General features: G+C 49.6%; 1 protein-coding gene across 4 annotated transcripts in view; it reads right to left on the bottom strand.

Moving 5' to 3' along the window:
- The window catches only part of RNF17 (ring finger protein 17), a 1,464,292-nt gene that overhangs the window by 1,338,077 nt on the left and 107,661 nt on the right, over nucleotides 1-18,554 (bottom strand). For all 4 annotated transcript variants that reach the window (XM_063951617.1, XM_063951615.1, XM_063951616.1 and 1 more), the window contains one exon: nucleotides 15,078-15,163. In XM_063951617.1, coding sequence (XP_063807687.1) covers nucleotides 15,078-15,163 — 86 coding nt within the window. The remainder of the gene's footprint in view (nucleotides 1-15,077; nucleotides 15,164-18,554) is intronic.

Here is an 18,554-nt window from a genome sequence, read left to right as displayed (position 1 = left end):
GACATGGAGTAGCACACAGACTGTGTGTCTCTCCAGCTATTAAACTCCTGCACCAATATCCTGTGTCCCCCCCTGGGCCTGCAATCCACCCCAATATCAGCATTATAGTGTAGGGGTACCCCTGGCCCGCTTGGAGACTTGCCAGCAAACTACCCTCTGAATTAGAGTGACTGCGGTGTGCGGGGGGCCCCGGGCCTGCTACTACACGTGGGTAGCTGACATCCTGCTGCCCGCACAGAGACCTGCACCCGCCTCCCGTCTTCCCTACTGAGACCTGCTGTCACCTCCACCGGGCTCCCGTCCTGGGCACTGATTGCCGGGTCCGCGGCTTCCTGCTGCCGCCACAGAGACCTGCATCCGGCTCCCGTCATCCCGCACCGAGACCTGCTCCCGTCCTCGCCGGGTCCGCGGCTTCCCCTCTGTGGCGCCTCTCCTGCTGTGCTCCGGCGGGCGAACTCTCCCCCGGCCGCTGCAGCACCACGTGACCCGCCGCCGCTCTCTCTCCCTGCTCGCTCCGGCGGCCCCGGCTTGTGCCCTCCGGCTCCTGCACTGTGCTCTGCCGCTGGGGAGGAGGTACACGGCACGGCTGAATTTATAAGTGCCTGTGCCCTCCCCATAATACTAATACTGATGCCTAGTTGAGCTTTGCTCCATCAGGATAGGGAGCAGTGCAGTTAACCCCTGCAGATCCTGTAACACCCTGTAACACGCTGGTCAACCCCAGCCTCCCAGCACACACTTCCCTTCAATTTATTGTGCCTCATATGCTGAGAGGGAAGGAAAGATTTCTATATATCCTCCCGCAAATATTTATTCTGTGCTAACTGAGGCTCCCGGTATTATACACGGTCACTGAACAGTTCTGGTATACTATACTTACCCGTAAGCAGCGACTGGATAATTCTGATATACTACATTCAGTTATTCCTTGGCCGTCCCTGGACAGTTCTTGATATACTATTTCATATATTCTTGCCTCCTGCTGCCCGATCGGCCATAATGGTCAAGCCGCATCAGTCTGCCGCGGCCGCGGCGAAGTTGGAAAAGTATGTCAGAAATCCGCCGACGCGGTCCCAACAGGGTGGGGAGGTGCGGTCGACCTCAGCGCCGCCCTCCCCGTCGGCTGGCTCCTCATCTGCGGATGCCGCCGAGGCTGCTCTGCAGAGGGTGCTGGATGCGGTCACGGCCAGTGAAGCCCGCTTGGCCGACAGGATCGGTCAGGTCCAGTCGGATTTATCCATTATACACCAGGACCTTCAGCGGGTGCGAGAGAGGGTTGGTGAGGTTGAGACGCGCACCTCCACGCTGGAAGACACTGTTACGCCTCTCGGTAGACGCACTTCTGCTCTGGAGTCCCAGATGATGGATGTACATAGAAAGATGACGGATATGGAGGGGAGATTGCGGCGAAACAATGTCCGTTTCGTCGGACTCCCGGAGAAAGAAGAGGGTGCTTCCCCTGAAAAATTTCTTGAACGCTGGCTGTTGGATGTATTTGGAGCGGAGGAGTTCACTTCACATTTCGCAGTGGAACGCGCCCATAGGGTCCCGATGCGCCCATTACCTCCAGGGGCACCTCCCCGTACATTTATTGCCAAGCTCCTCCACTACCGGGATAGAGATGTGATTCTGAGACTGGCCCGCACCAAGGGTCCCCTTAAGTGGAAAGGTTCCCCAGTGTCAGTCTTTCCGGATTTTGCTGTCGATGTCCAGAAGGATAGAGCGCAGTTTGTCCCTGTGAAACGCAGGCTGCGTGAATTGAATATCCCCTATGCCATGCTCTTTCCGTCTAAACTGCGGGTGGTCTCGGATGGGGAAACAAAATTCTTCACGACCCCTCGCGAAGCATCAATGTGGCTGGACGGACGCTTTCCGGCACGGCGAGCGCTTGCTGCTGATTGAACTTATGTGTTTGATTTCCCTACTTGCAAGTATACTGCTTAGTTTATGCTCGATATGTTATTGTTATGTTGTCTTGGGAGGGATGTATAGTTGTTTGTGGTTATGTTCCGTATGATTCCCTGCAAGATGTCAGTTTGGCTGGAGGGACACTTTTCAAATGGGGGAGCAATGGCTGCTGATTGCACTCCTGTCTCGGATTTCTCAGCTAAGTCAGTGCGCCACTGTTTGTAATGTGCTGCTATGTGATTTACGGAGGGCTATCTGCGGCCCTTACGGGCCTTTACTGGGAGGGGGTGGCTTTGTGGACGGGCGATTGGTAGAGGTTGCCTTTATGCTTATTTTGGGCCTTATGATCTCGGTGGTTGTTCTGCCATACAGTCCTCAAGGGGTTAACGGGTGCTCAGTTGGGGTGGGGGTAAAGGTCTAGGGGGGGATTGGTTTTGTTTTGAGTCTAGCTGGGGGATTTTCCTGTCTTATGGTCATTAAATTCTTGGCCCCCTTAGTGGATATAGGAATTTGACCTTAGTTGGTACTGGTGGAGTATGTTATTGGGCTCTCCGCCATAGTTGGGATTGTTAGCCCTTAGGGTGTTTTGTTGTTAGGGAATCAGGTATGCCGCTAGTTTTAGGTGGTATACGGGGTGGGGATGGGGGTTATTTTAGATTGTTAACATTCAGGTGTTCTTATTTTTTGCTGTGCAATGTGCTTATTTCCGCTGTGTTTATGTTGCAGCTGACTGCAGGCGTATCCTCTTTGGTATTCACTGGCGGTGGCTGGCCGCGGGTGCTATGCGAAATCACAACAATGCCCTGTTATGGCGTCGGTTAAGTTTCTGTCGTGGAATGTGCGGGGGATCAATGACAAGGTTAAGCGCTCCTTGATCCTTAGACAGATTAAATCTTATGCGTCGGATATTGTTTGCTTGATGGAAACCCACCTACTGGGTACTAAGATTATGTCCCTTAAAAAACCATGGGTGGGATGGGCTTACCATTCTATGCATACAGCTGCGTCCCGGGGAGTGTCGATTCTAATTAGGAAATCTGTTCCCTTTGTGCTTGACTCTGTGCAAACGGATCAATGGGGTAGATATGTATTTCTTAAGTGCAGAATTAACTCCGTCCCCTTGTTATTGCTGGCTGTGTATGTACCCCCTCCATACTCGCACGATGTCCTTAAAAAGGCATCTGTCTTTATGGCTGCTTCCCCTGACATACCCGTTATCTGTATGGGGGACTTTAACAATGTTTTAAATCATGAGTTGGATAGGTTGTCCAGGGTGTCCTCCAACCCGCGACCCGGGAACTCCCCGTTTGCAGACACTGTGTCAGAGTTGGGTCTGATAGACCCATGGAGATTGAAGAATCCTGATTTGAGGCAATACTCATGTTTTTCACGCTCTCATTCTTCCTTCTCTAGGATAGATTTAGCTCTTCTGTCCCGGGAGCTTTTGCCCAAAGTTCAGAATGTAAGATATGAAACTAGGGGTATCTCGGATCACTCCCCTATATCGTTACATATTGACTTAAACTGTCAGCGAGGCCAAGCAGTGTGGAAATTTAATCCCTTTTGGCTGACGCATATGGGCGAGGGATCTGATTTGGAGGCTAGCTGGCTAGAATTCTTTGTCATGCATGATGACACCTCGGATGTGTCTCTGCTATGGGACACTTTCAAGGCTTTCTTGAGAGGTACATTGATCAAACGGGTGGGGAGTCTTAAATCCTCCTTTAGAAAACACGAGTCTGAATTGGAGGCTCGGGTGGCCGCTTCAGAAGTGACGTACGTGCGTGATGGCACGGATGCTTCTAAGCTGGTGTGGCTTCATGCGCAGGGTGAATGGAATGATTATCTGTGGGGGAAAACTCAGCACAGACTTCTCTTCTCCTCGCATGTCCAGTATGCTACGGGCGATAGACCAGGTTCTTATTTGGCCAATCTTGCAAGGGGTGACCGTTCCTCTCATACTGTAGTGGAGATTTTGGACTCGGCTGGGTCGGTGCTGGATCGCACCCCCCAGATCGTGGCGGAATTTGTCTCATATTATCAGGCATTATATAGTTCTCAGTTGACCTGTTCCCCACTGGAGCTATGTGAATACTTGGATGGGGTCCATTTGCCCTCCATCTCCAGTGAGGCCAGGGCCCTTCTAGATGCTCCTTTGTCAGTGGAGGAGATTGAGACTGCGATCTCTGCCTCCCCCGATGGTAAGGCCCCTGGCCTTGATGGCATCCCGTCAGAACTGTATAAGAAATATATAAAATTCTTTGCCCCTCGGTTGCTTGAGTTGTTCAGTGAAATTCTTGCCCAAAGTGCGCTTCCCCCGTCTATGGCGGAGGCATTGATTATAGTGATTCCCAAGCCGGATAAAGACCCCAGGAGGGTTGAATCCTATCGTCCTATTTCCCTGTTGCCCACGGATATTAAAATCCTGGCCAAGGTTCTGGCTTCCAGACTTGGCCGGGTTGTCTCCCAAATTATCCACCCGGACCAAACGGGCTTCATGCCTGGCAAGTCTACTGCTGTGAACTTGAGGCGCCTGTTTACTCATTTTCAGGCTTCTCGGGAGGAGGACTGCTCTGCCGTTATAGCCTCCTTAGATGCCGCAAAGGCCTTTGATTCGGTGGAGTGGGCCTTCCTCTGGGAGGCTATGAGTAGGTTTGGTGTGGGCCCCAACTTTATCAAGTATGTTAAATTGTTATATTTTCAGCCCATGGCCAGAGTCTCGGTGAACGGGTTTGTCTCGGACTCCTTCCCCCTATTCAGGGGAACGAGGCAGGGCTGCCCTTTGTCCCCGACTCTGTTTGCTATCGCTATTGAGCCACTGGCGTGTTTGATTAGGGCAGCTCAAGATATTGAGGGTATTAGGGTTGGCGCAAGGGAAGACAGGATAGCGTTATACGCTGATGACCTGTTGCTCTTTGTGGACGATTCTGTTTCCTCCTTACCTAAACTTCTTGACTTGATAACTGACTATGGACGTTTCTCCGGGCTCAAAATTAACTGGGATAAATCCACCATTACTCCACTTAGAGGCCCGGTTTCGGAGGCCCCGGTGATTCCAACCCCCCTTAAATGGGTAGACTCCTTCAAATACCTGGGGATATGGGTATCGAATAACCCTTGTACCTATGTTTCCCTTAATGTCATGCCGCTGATAGGGTATCTCCGCTCGAAGGTTAGGGTTTGGGGGTCTCTGCCCCTGACTGTTACTGGCAGGGTCAGTTTGGTAAAGATGGTATACTTGCCCAAACTCCTTTACGTTCTCCAGCAATCCCCTATATATATTAACCTGAAGACATTTCGACAGATTGACGGTTTGCTTTCCTCTTTGATATGGGCCAGCAGGAGAGCAAGGCTGAGACTAGACGTTCTGTCCAGGCCGAAAGTGTTGGGAGGCTTAGCTCTCCCTTTATTTCGATTTTACTACTATGCCGCACAGTTGGCACATATATGGGAGTGGGTGAACGCCACGGATGCTCTCACTTTGCACTCCCAATTGCTTCTCCAGATATACCCTGCCGGCTCTCCATTACAGATGCTTCTTTGTGGGAACCCTAACTTGTCCAAGATCCCTATAATAAGACAGGCCGTCCTCATATGGAAAAAGGTACATGTTATCCTACTAGGCCAGGGTATTGACCCAGATACCCCTCTGGACAATGCCCTCGGCTTCCCAGAGTTGGCTTCGCTGCGGACTGGGGCGGTGTGGGGGAGGTGGGGTGTGACGTCCCTGGGCCACTTATATAATGATGGTATACTGAGGTCCTTCCTGCAGCTTCAACAGGAGTACAGTGTGCCCTCTTCTCATTTCTACCGATACCTGCAGCTGAGACACGCGCTTAACGCACAATTTCCCGAAACTCCTCCAATGATTGCCGACTCCCCGGTCAAGTCTCTCCTGCGGTCCCTGGGAAGCGGACATCTGGTGTCCAACATTTATGCAAGTATGCTCCGCTCTCACTATTCTGACCCGTTGTCCCTTCTCAGAAACAAGTGGGAGTCTGACTTGGGTGCCATCTCTGATGAGATCTGGGAGGGTGCTTTATGTTCTCCACGATTATCCACTACCACCACTAGATATCAGCAAATTCAACTGTTTATAATACACAGAGTATATATGACGCCGGTGCGCTTGAGACATGTAGGGGGTACCCACTCCTCCAGATGTCCTAGGTGCGATAGTCTGAATGCAGACTTCTGGCACATTCTCTGGCAGTGTCCCAAGATAGCCGTATTCTGGACGGGTGTTACTGACGCCCTGGTGTCAACGGGTATTCCCTCGTCTGTGTGCTCCCCGACGACATGTGTGTTATCTGCTGTGGAGGAGGATGCCCTGGACCCCCCTGCCAAACGATATGTAATTAATCTGTGCGGCCTGGCCAAGGTGTGTATCGCTAGGCTTTGGCTAGCCAGAGATGCACCCACACTGCGATCATGGGTCTCTCTTGTAAACGATACGGCCTCTCACGAGAAATATGTATACCTAGCTAGAAAAGCGGAGAAAAAATATCAGGACCTGTGGGGTCGATGGCTTGAGTCCCCGCTTTCTGGAACCCGAGGTGTTTAGATATGCTGCAAGGGATTAGAGTGGGTGTGTGACTTTTAATCTGCACTGGGTACACTGCCTCTTTTCTCTATGTTATCCCCTGCGCCCGCGGTCAGCCATTCCCGTTCCCGTTCCCCTGCCATTGCTTTAGCTCTGAAATCAGCTCAAATTTATGATGTGCTGCCATAGATATCCATATACAGCTTTCATTGATTTATATGCGCCTTGTTAGCATGCAATACTGATTCTAAAGTACAACCTATGTTTCGGAAGTTAGGCCTGCACCGGTGTTCTATGATAACTATGATAATTGGTCCCTAGTGGACAGGAGAATCTGCGTATTCCCTGGGCTGGGGATCTACTGTGGGTTGTGCTGTTGTTTTTTTTGTGTTTTTTGTTTTGTTTTGTTTTGTAATGTGTTTAATGTTAATCTGAAAACTAATAAAAAAGTACTGAATTTAAAAAAATAAGAATTTACTTACCGATAATTCTATTTCTCGTAGTCCGTAGTGGATGCTGGGGACTCCGTCAGGACCATGGGGTTTAGCGGCTCCGCAGGAGACAGGGCACAATAATAAAAGCTTTAGGATCAGGTGGTGTGCACTGGCTCCTCCCCCTATGACCCTCCTCCAAGCCTCAGTTAGGATACTGTGCCCGGACGAGCGTGCATAATAAGGAAGGATATTGAATCCCGGGTAAGACTCATACCAGCCACACCAATCACACCGTACAACCTGTGATCTGAACCCAGTTAACAGTATGATAACAACGAAGGAGCCTCTGAAAAGATGGCTCACAACAAGAATAACCCGATTTTTGTAACAATAACTATGTACAAGTATTGCAGACAATCCGCACTTGGGATGGGCGCCCAGCATCCACTACGGACTACGAGAAATAGAATTATCGGTAAGTAAATTCTTATTTTCTCTAACGTCCTAAGTGGATGCTGGGGACTCCGTCAGGACCATGGGGATTATACCAAAGCTCCCAAACGGGCGGGAGAGTGCGGATGACTCTGCAGCACCGAATGAGAGAACTCCAGGTCCTCCTCAGTCAGGGTGTGCCCCTGACCAAGTAGCAGCTCGGCAAAGTTGTAAAGCCGAGACCCCTCGGGCAGCCGCCCAAGATGAGCCCACTTCCTTGTGGAATGGGCTTTTACTGATTTTGGCTGTGGCAAGCCTGCCACAGAATGTGCAATCTGAACTGTACTACAGATCCAGCGAGCAATCGTCTGCTTAGAAGCAGGAACACCCATCTTGTTGGGTGCATACAGGCTAAACAGCGAGTCAGATTTTCTGACTCCAGTCGTCCTGGAAACATATATTTTCAGGGCCCTGACAACGTCAAGTAACTTGGAGTCCTCCAAGTCCCTAGTAGCCGCAGGTACCACAATAGGTTGGTTCATGTGAAAAACAGAAAACACCTTAAGGAGAAATTGAGGACGAGTCCTCAATTCTGCCCTGTCAGAATGAAAATTAAGTAAGGGCTTTTATATGATAAAGCCGCCCATTCTGACACACGCCTGGCTGAAGCCAGGGCTAATAGAATCTTCACCTGCCATGTGAAATATTTTAATTCCACAGTGGTGAGTGGATCAAATCAATGTGACTTTAGGAAACTCAAAACAACATTGATATCCCAAGGTGCCACTGGGGCCCCAAAAGGAGGCTGTATATGCAGTACCCCTTTTACAAACGTCTGAACTTCAGGCACTGAAGCCAGTTCTTTCTGGAAGAAATTCGACAGGGTCGAAATTTGAACCTTAATGGACCCTAATTTTAGGCCCATAGACAGTCCTGTTTTCAGGAAATGTAGGAAACGACCCAGTTGGAATTCCTCTGTAGGGACCTTCTTGGCCTCACACCACGCAACATATTTTCGCCAAATGCGGTGAAAATGTTTTTTGGTTACATCCTTCCTGGCTTCGACCAGGGTAGGGATGACTTCATCTGGAATGCCCTTTCAGGATCCGGCGTTCAACTGCCATGCCGTCAAACGCAGCCGCAGTAAGTCTTGGAACAGACAAGGCCCCTGCTGGAGCAGGTCCTCTCTTAAAGGTAGAGGCCACGGTTCTTCCGTGAGCATCTCTTGAAGTTCCGGGTACCAAGTCCTTCTTGACCCATCCGGAACCACGAGTATCGTTCTTACTCATCTCCTTCTTATGATTCTCAGTACTTTTGGTATGAGATGCATAGGAGGGAACACATACCCTGACTGGTACACCCACAGTGTTACCAGAGCGTCCACCGCTATTGCCTGAGGGTCCCTTGACCTGGCGCAATATCTGTCTATTTTTTTGTTCAGGCGGGACGCCATCATGTCCACCTTTGGTTTTTCCCAACGGTTTACAATCATGTGGAAGACTTCCCGCTGAAGTCCCCACTCTCCCGGGTGGAGGTTATGCCTGCTGAGGAAGTCTGCTTCCCAGTTTTCCACTCCCGGAATTAACACTGCTGAGAGTGTTATCACATGATTTTTCGCCCAGCGAAGAATCCTTGCAGTTTCTGCCATTTCCCTCCTGCTTCATGTGCCGCCCTGTCTGTTTACGTGGGCGACTGCCGTGATGTTGTCCCACTGGATCAATACCGGCTGACCTTGAAGCAGAGGTCTTGCTAAGCTTAGAGCCTTGTAAATTGCCCTTAGCTCCAGTATATTTATGTGGAGAGAAGTCTCCAGACTTGATCACACTCCCTGGAAATTTTTTCCTTGTGTGACTGCTCCCCAGCCACTCGGGCTGGCATCCGTGGTCACCAGGACCCAGTCCTGAATGTCGAATCTGCGGCCCTTTCATAGATGAGCACTCTGCAGCCACCGCAGAAGAAAACACCCTTGTCCTTGGAGACAGGGTTATCCGCTGATGCATCTGAAGATGCGATCCGGACCATTTTCCCAGCAGATTCCACTGAAAGGTTCTTGAGTGAAATCTACCGAATGGGATCGCTTTGTAAGAAACCACCATTTTTCACAGGACCCTTGTGCAATGATGCACTGATACTTTTCCTGGTTTTAGGAGGTTCCTGACTAGCTCGGATAACTCCCTGGCCTTCTTCTCCGGGAGAAAACATCCTTTTCTGGACTGTGTCCAGAATCATTCCTAGGAACATTAGACGTGTCGTCGGAAAAAGCTGCGATTTTGGAATATTTAGAATCCACTCGTGCTGTCGTAGAACTACTTGAGATAGTGCTACTCCGACCGCCAACTGTTCTCTGGACCTTGCCCTTATCAGGAAAGCGTCCATATTTCTTTTAGGAAGAATCATCATTTCGGCCATAACATGGTAAAGACCCAGGGTGCCGTGGACAATCCAAACGGCAGCGTCTGAACCGATAGTGACAGTTCTGTACCACGAACCTGAGATACCCTTGGTGAGAAGGGCAAAATTTGGACATGTAGGTAAGCGTCCCTGATATCCAGTGACACCATATCGTCCTGGTTCGCTATCACTGCTCTGAGTGACTCCATCTTGATTTGAACCCTTGTATGTAATTGTTCAAATCTTTTAGATCTCACCGAGCCGTTTGGCTTCAGTACCACAATATAGTGTGGAATAATACCCCTTCCCTTGTTGTAGGAGGGGTACTTTGATTATCACCTGCTGGGAATACAGCCTGTGAATTTTTTCCCAATACTGCCTCCCTGTCGGAGGGAGACGTTGGTAAAGCAGACTTCAGGAACTTGTGAGGGGAAGACATCTCGAATTTCCAATGTACACCTGGGATACTACGTGTAGGATCCAGGAGTCCACTTGCGAGTGAGCCCACTGCGTGCTGAAACTCTTGAGATGACCCCCCACCGCACCTGAGTCCGCTTGTATGGCCCCAGTGTCATGCTGCGGACTTGGCAGAAGCTGTGGAGGACTTCTGTTCCTGGGAATGGGCTGCCTGCTGCAGTCTTCTTCCCTTTCCTCTAACCCTGGGCAGATATGACTGGCCTTTTGGCTGCCTGCCTTTATGGGTACGAAAGGACTGAGACTGAAAAGACTGTGTCCTTTTCTGCTGAGATGTGACTTGGGGTAACAAAAGTGGATTTTCCAGCTGTTGCCATGGCCACCAGGTCCGATGGACCGCCCCTTTATACGGCAATACTTCCATGTGCCGTCTGGCATCTGCATCACCTGACCACTGTCGTGTCTATAAACATCGTCTGGCAGATATGGACATCACATCTACTCTTGATGCCAGAATGCAAATATCCCTCTGCGCATCTCGCATATATAGAAATGCATCCTTAAAATGCTCTATAGTCAATAAAATATTGTTCCTGTCAAGGGTATCAATATTTTCAGTCAGGAAATCCGACCAAGCCCCCCCAGCGCTGCACATCCAGGCTGAGGCGATAGCTGGTCGCAGTATAACACCAGTATGTGTGTATATACTTTTTAGGATATTTTTCAGCTTCCTATCAGCTGGCTCCTTGAGGGCGGCCGTATCTGGAGACGGTAACGCCACTTGTTTTTATAAGCGTGTGAGCGCCTTATCCACCCTAAGGTGTGTTTCCCAACTCGCCCTCACTTCTGGCGGGAAAGGGTATACCTCCAATAATTTTCTATCGGAGGAAACCCACGTATCATCACACACTTTAATTTATCTGATTCAGGAAAAACTACAAGTAGATTTTTCCCACCCTACATAATACCCTTATTTGTGGTACTTGTAGTATCAGAAATATGTAACACCTCCTTCATTGCCCTTAACATGTAACGTGTGGCCCTAAAGGAAAATACGTTTGTTTCTTCACCGTCGACACTGAAGTCAGTGTCCGTGTCTGTGTCTGTGTCGACCAACTGAGGTAAATGGGCGTTTTTACAAGCCCCTGACGGTGTCTGAGACGCCTGGACAGGTACTAATTTGTTTGCCGGCCGTCTCATGTCGTCAACCGACCTTGCATCGTGTTGACATTATCACGTAATTCCTAAATAAGCCATCCATTCCGGTGTCGACTCCCTAGAGAGTGACATCACCAATACAGGCAATTTGCTCCGCCTCCTCACCAACATCGTCCTCCTACATGTCGACACACACGTACCGACACACAGCACACACACAGGGAATGCTCTGATAGAGGACAGGACCCCACTAGCCCTTTGGGGAGACAGAGGGAGAGTTTGCCAGCACACACCAAAAACGCTATAATTATACAGGGACAACCCCTTATACAAGTGTTTTCCCTTATAGCATTTTCACATATGTAATCATATCGCCAAATAAGTGCCCCCCCTCTCTGTTTTAACCCTGTTTCTGTAGTGCAGTGCAGGGGAGAGCCTGGGAGCCTTCCTCACAGCAGAGCTGAGCAGGAAAATGGCGCCGTGTGCCGAGGAGAATAGGCCGCCCCCTAAAACGGCGGGCTCTTCTCCCGGAGTTTGTGAGATCTGGCAGGGGTTAAATACATCCATATAGCCTCAAGGGCTATATGTGATGTATTTTAGCCATAAAAAAGGTATAATACATTGCTGCCCAGGGCGCCCCCCCCAGCGCCCTGCACCCTCAGTGACCGCTGGTATGAAGTGTGCTGACAACAATGGCGCACAGCTGCAGTGCTGTGCGCTACCTTATGAAGACTGAAAGTCTTCTGCCGCCTGTTTCTGGACCTCTGGACCTCTTCAACTTCGGCATCTGCAAGGGGGGTCGGCGGCACGGCTCCGGGACGAACCCCAGGGTGAGAGACCTGTGTTCCGACTCCCTCTGGAGCTAATGGTGTCCAGTAGCCTAAGAAGCAAATCCATCCTGCACGCAGGTGAGTTTACTTCTCTCCCCTAAGTCCCTCGTAGCAGTGAGCCTGTTGCCAGCAGGACTCACTGAAAATAAAAAACCTAACTTAAACTTTTATTCTAAGCAGCTCAGGAGAGCCACCTAGATTGCACCCTTCTCGGCCGGGCACAAGAATCTAACTGAGGCTTGGAGGAGGGTCATAGGGGGAGGAGCCAGTGCACACCACCTGATCCTAAAGCTTTTATTATTGTGCCCTGTCTCCTGCGGAGCCGCTAAACCCCATGGTCCTGACGGAGTCCCCAGCATCCACTTAGGACGTTAGAGAAAACATTCCACATGTCCATCCAATCATGGGTCGGCGTTGCAGACGGCGACACCACAATAATCTGCTCTACCTCCTCCTTAGCTGAGCCTTCCGCATCAGACATGCCGACACACTCGTACCGACAACCCCACACACACAGGGATATAGTTATAAGGAGACAGTTCCCCAATAAGGCCCTTTGAAAAGACAGAGAGAGAGTATGCCAGCACACACCCAGCGCCAATTGACACTGGAAAATAATGTCCCAGATAATAGCGCTTTTATAATAAATTACTGTGCAATACACTCACTGCGCCTTACAAGTGCCCCCTCTCCTCTTTTCAGCCCTGTGTCACCGTGTTCAGCAGGGGAGAGACCGGGGAGCCAGCTTCTCTGCAGATCTCTGTGAAGATAATGGCGCTGGTTAGTGCTGAGGGACCAAGCTCCGCCACCTCCAGTGGCGGGCTTCGGTCCTGCTCAAAATATGTCAAACTGGCAGGGGATTTAAAGAATTACTGCCTCCGCAGTATCTTTGATAGATATAGAGGTTTTATTGCTGCCCAGGGCGACCCCCCTGCACCCATCTGTGCCTGCTAGTGTGTGTATTGTGTGTGTGTGGGAGCAATGGCGCGCAGCGGCTTACCCCAGTGAAGATCTGAAGTCTTCTGCCGCCTTAATGTCTTCTTTTCTTCTTATACTTACCCAGCTTCTATCTTCCGGCTCTGCGAGGAGGACGGCGGCGCGGCTCCGGGACGAACAGAGAGGGGTGGAGCTAATGGTGTCCAGCAGCCTAAGAAGCAGAGCCTATCACTTAAGTAGGTCTGCTACTCTCTCCTCAGTCCCACGATGCAGGGAGCCTGTTGCCAACAGTGCTCCCTGAAAATAAAAAACCTGACAAAATAATTTTTCAGAGAAACTCAGGAGAGCTCCCCTGTAGTGCACCCAATCTCCTCTGGGCACAGGTTCTAACTGAGGTCTGGAGGAGGGGCATAGAGGGAGGAGCCAGTGCACACCCATTCTGAAGTTCTTTATAGTGCCCATATCTCCAGCGGAGCCCGTCTATACCCCATGGTCCTTACGGAGTCCCCAGCATCCTCTAGGGCGTAAGAGAAAACCCTGATGCACATTACGCCCTTCAGGGTACAGAATATAGGGATAGCAGTAGATGTGAGATACACGGAATGGAAATTACACAGCAGCTATTGGCACACACACAGTCACACGTACAATGCAGAAATCTCAAATAGCAATAAAACTGCACTGGACTGATACTGTAGTAACTGCACTACACAAGTAAAGATAATTAGGTCTATAGATATAGCAATGCACAGTAAAGACTAGATGTATATCACAGGGTGTTTGTACTAAATAACCCTGACAAAGTGTGCTTGTTCTTAACGAACACTGTCGGAAGACATGTTGAATACTTAAGTGTCCGGTAAATGCACAGCGCTGATGATGCAGGCGGCCTTACAGAGTAGGCATTGCCCAGCAATCCCAGATCAGCGCAGCTGAGTGTGTAATGGCGCCCAAACGCTGAGAGTGAGGGAGAGCAACAGCTCCAGGGCGGGAACATTAGCAGTAAATGGCGCCCTGGGGCCGGGGCTACAGAACAGACCAAGATCCCCTTGCTGGACATCACCACCGGTACTGCAGGCTTTAAAGAAACGGATTACTGTACAAATTCAACCTGTGCCCTTGCCCTGGTGGTCTAGTGGGGTCCCTGCACGGCCACAATGTCCACGCCATCACGCGCGGTCTGCCTCCCAAAGACCGCGCCGGATCACGATTTGCAGCGGGTCCCGTCTGGGGGACACTCTTACCTCCTCCTTTCATCGGCCACACGATACCAGAGAGAAGCGGTGATGTGTGTGTGTGTGTGTGTGTGTGTGTGTGTGTGTGTGTGTGTGTGTGTGTGTGTGTGTGTGTGTGTGTGTGTGTGTGTGTGTGTGTGTGTGTGTGCCCTGATGACAGAACTGGAGCCTCCGTTGTAGTTACCCGGCAACCAGGGTGCGGGAGTGTACAGCGCCGCTGGGTGGTGAGGGAGTAGCAGCATGATGTGTCAGAATGACACTTAGCACTTTTAAGTGCCTATGCTGTGGCTCTGAAGTCTTCTTTGTTCATCTGAAAGCTCTTTTCAGGGCTGCTCAGCGCAGCCCTTCCTGTTGTCAGCCTGCACTGCAGGCACCAACTTACAAACTGAGCTCCTGTGCACGGAGGCGGGGTTATAGAGGAGGCGGCACTGAGCATCTTGGGAACAGTCAAAGCATTTAGCCTGTTGGTGCCTCGGATCAAGATCCTACTCTACACCGCAATGTCATTCCCTGTGGAACCCCAGTGTATCCCGCTGCAGAAATTAGAACTGCCACACTTGTAGATATTTAAAGTGTCACCTCCAGGTTGCATTCTCCTATATCTAAACTGTAAAGAACACTCATGCACCAACATGACAGCTCGCAGAATTAAATAGCTAATTCCCAGCGCTACTCAGTCCACGCTGAATTGAATTGAGCCCAATTTTCTCATTTCCACTGTAATCACTAAAGTCTTCAATAATAGGCTTGAAAATCAAATATGAAGGCAGCAGTGTAACCAATAGGTAGCACTTACTCTTCCAATAGCTGTACGGGACAATCTGCCTCACAGGCGAAGTCTTCAGAACAGCTTAAAACATCGCAGTCTTCTGTTTCAGATGCCTATTACACAAAACATAATATACACTATTTTAATAATAGAACACCATTATTTGCATTAAGGGGTTTTACACAGGCTAACTACACCAACCTACTTGTAAATGAACTGTACTGTATACTATTGTGTATTATACTGTATACTACTGAAAGCTAAGGCTCAAATGTAATAGGCTGCATCGAAGAGGATATCATTGTTCATTATCAATGTTTCAGCAGCTGTATGCGGTCGGACGGATATTAGAAGACAGCACTGGGCGTCTGTATGCTCAGGTTAGGTTCTTGGCATATTAGCATATACTCACAATTGTGAATGATAAAAGATAACAAAGGCAATTGAAACAACCAACATATCTGAATCGAGCCCAGTGTTCAGTAGTATGTATAATACGGTGGATGCTGGAGTACATTAACTTGGCCAAAAATGGGCTCCAGTCTGAAGATAGACAGTATCTAGGTCGACAATGTTTAGGTCGACCACTATAGGTAGACAGTCACTAGGTCGACATGGATGGAAGGTCGACAGGGTTTCTAGGTCGACATGTGGTAGGTCGACAGGTCTAAAGGTCGACATGAGTTTGTCACATTTTTTTTCTTTTTTTGCATTTTTTCATACTTAACGATCCACGTGGACTACGATTGGAACGGTAATCTGTGCCGAGCTAAGCGGTAGCGGAGCGAAGGCACCATGCCCGAAGCATGGCGAGCGAAGCGGTGCACTAATTTGGGATCCCGGTCACTCTACGAAGAAAACGACACAAAAAAAAAAAAATCCTCATGTCGACCTTAAGACCTGTCGACCTAGCACATGTCGACATAGAAACCCTGTCGACCTTCCATCCATGTCGACCTAGTGACTGTCGACCTATAGTGGTCGACCTAGATACCGTCGATTTGATGAACCACACCCGCCAAAAATACCCATCTTTCACTGTAACCCAAACCCAAAGATCTGAGATAAGACCATACATTTATGACATGCTATAAAAAACAGGATTTTAATTACCTGAAACGGTAAATCCTGTTCTCGTAGTCCGTAGAGGATGCTGGGGTCCATAATAGTACCATGGGGTATAGACTGGTCCACCAGGAGCCATTGGCACTTTAAGAGTTTAATAGTGTGGGCTGGCTCCTCCCTCTATGCCCCTCCTACCAGACTCAGTCTAGAAACTGTGCCCGAAGAGACGACATACTTCGAAAGAAGTAATTACACAGATAGTGGCAAGATTCATATCAGCTCACACAAACATGAAAATCCGGCCAACATGCCGGCACAACTCAGCAACAGCTGAAACAGCAAATAACGCAGAACTTACCTAGGAACCAGGTAACACTGAACTATAACTAATGCCGGAAACGAAGCGCTGGGCGGGCGCCCAGCATCCTCTACGGACTACGAGAAAAGGATTTACCGTTTCAGGTAATTAAAAATAGGATTTTAATACCTACCGGTAAATCCTTTTCTCTTAGTCCGTAGAGGATGCTGGGGATGCTTCAAGAACCATGGGGTATAGACGGGATCCGCAGGTGACATGGGCACTTTAAGACTTTAAAAGGGGTGCGAACTGGCTCCTCCCTCTATGCCCCTCCTCCAGACTCCAGTTATAGGAACTGTGCCCAGGGAGACGGACATTTCGAGGAAAAAAAAAAAAGATTTTCCTCACCGGTAAATCTATTTCTCGTAGTCCGTAGTGGATGCTGGGACTCCGTAAGGACCATGGGGAATAGACGGGCTCCGCAGCAGACTGGGCACAACTAAAGAAAGCTTTAGGACTACCTGGTGTGCACTGGCTCCTCCCACTATGACCCTCCTCCAGACCTCAGTTAGGATACTGTGCCCGGAAGAGCTGACACAATAAGGAAGGATTTTGAATCCCAGGTAAGACTCATACCAGCCACACCAATCACACTGTATAACTCGTGATACTATACCCAGTTAACAGTATGAAATATAACTGAGCCTCTCAACAGATGGCTCAACAATAACCCTTTAGTTAGGCAATAACTATACAAGTATTGCAGACAATCCGCACTTGGGATGGGCGCCCAGCATCCACTACGGACTACGAGAAATAGATTTACCGGTGAGTAAAATCTTATTTTCTCTGACGTCCTAAGTGGATGCTGGGACTCCGTAAGGACCATGGGGATTATACCAAAGCTCCCAAACGAGCGGGAGAGTGCGGATGACTCTGCAGCACCGAATGAGCAAACTCTAGGTCCTCCTCAGCCAGGGTATCAAACTTGTAGACTCTTGCAAAAGTGTTTGAAGCCGACCAAGTAACAGCTCGGCAAAATTGTAAAGCCGAGACCCCTCGGGCAGCCGCCCAAGAAGAGCCCCTTTCCTCGTGGAATGGGCTTTTACAGATTTAGGGTGCGGCAGTCCAGCCGCAGAATGTGCAAGTTGAATCGTGCTACAGATCCAGCGAGCAATAGTCTGCTTAGAAGCAGGAGCACCCAGCTTGTTGGGTGCATATAGGATAAATAGCGAGTCAGTTTTCCTGACTCCAGCCGCCTGGAAACATATATTTTTCAGGGCCCTGACTACGTCCAGTATCCTGGAATCCTCCAAGTCCCAAGTAGCCGCAGGCACCACAATAGGTTGGTTCACATGAAACACTGATACCACCTTGGGGAGGAATTGGGAACGATTCCTCAATTCCGCCCTATCCATATAAAAAAATCAGATAAGGGCTTTTGCATGATAAAACCGCCAATTCTGATATACGCCTGGCCGACGCCAAGGCCAACAGCATGACCACTTTCCACGTGAGGTATTTTAGCTCCACGGATTTAAGTGGCTCAACCCAATGCGACTTCAGGAAATCCAACACCACGTTGAGATCCCACGGTGCCACTGGAGGCACAAACGGGGGCTGACTATGCAGCACTCCCTTAACAAAAGTCTGAACTTCAGGCAGTGAAGCCAGTTCTATTTTGGAAGAAAATCGATAGAGCCGAAATCTGGACCTTAATGGAACCCAATTTTAGGCCCATAGTCACCCCTGACTGTAGGAAGTGCAGAAATCGACCTATCTGAAATTCCTCCGTTGGGGCCTTTCTGGCCTCACAGCACGCAACATATTTCCGCCATATGCAGTGATAATGGTTTGCGCTCACTTCTTTCCTAGCTTTAATTAGCGTAGGGATAACTTCCTCCGGAATGCCCTTTTCCTTCAGGATCCGGCGTTCAACCGCTATGCCGTCAAACGCAGCCGCGGTACGTCTTGGAACAGACAGGCTCCCTGCTGCAGCAGGTCCTGTCTGAGCGGCAGAGGCCATGGGTCCTCTGAGATCATTTCTTGGAGTTCTGGGTACCAAGCTCTTCTTGGCCAATCCGGAACAATGAGTATAGTTCTTACTCCTCTCCTTCTTATTATTCCCATTACCCTGGGTA

The sequence above is a fragment of the Pseudophryne corroboree genome, chromosome 2 (genome assembly GCF_028390025.1).
Source record: "Pseudophryne corroboree isolate aPseCor3 chromosome 2, aPseCor3.hap2, whole genome shotgun sequence".
In the NCBI taxonomy this organism is placed as follows: domain Eukaryota; kingdom Metazoa; phylum Chordata; class Amphibia; order Anura; family Myobatrachidae; genus Pseudophryne; species Pseudophryne corroboree.
This window is presented reverse-complemented; position numbering and strand designations above follow the sequence as displayed.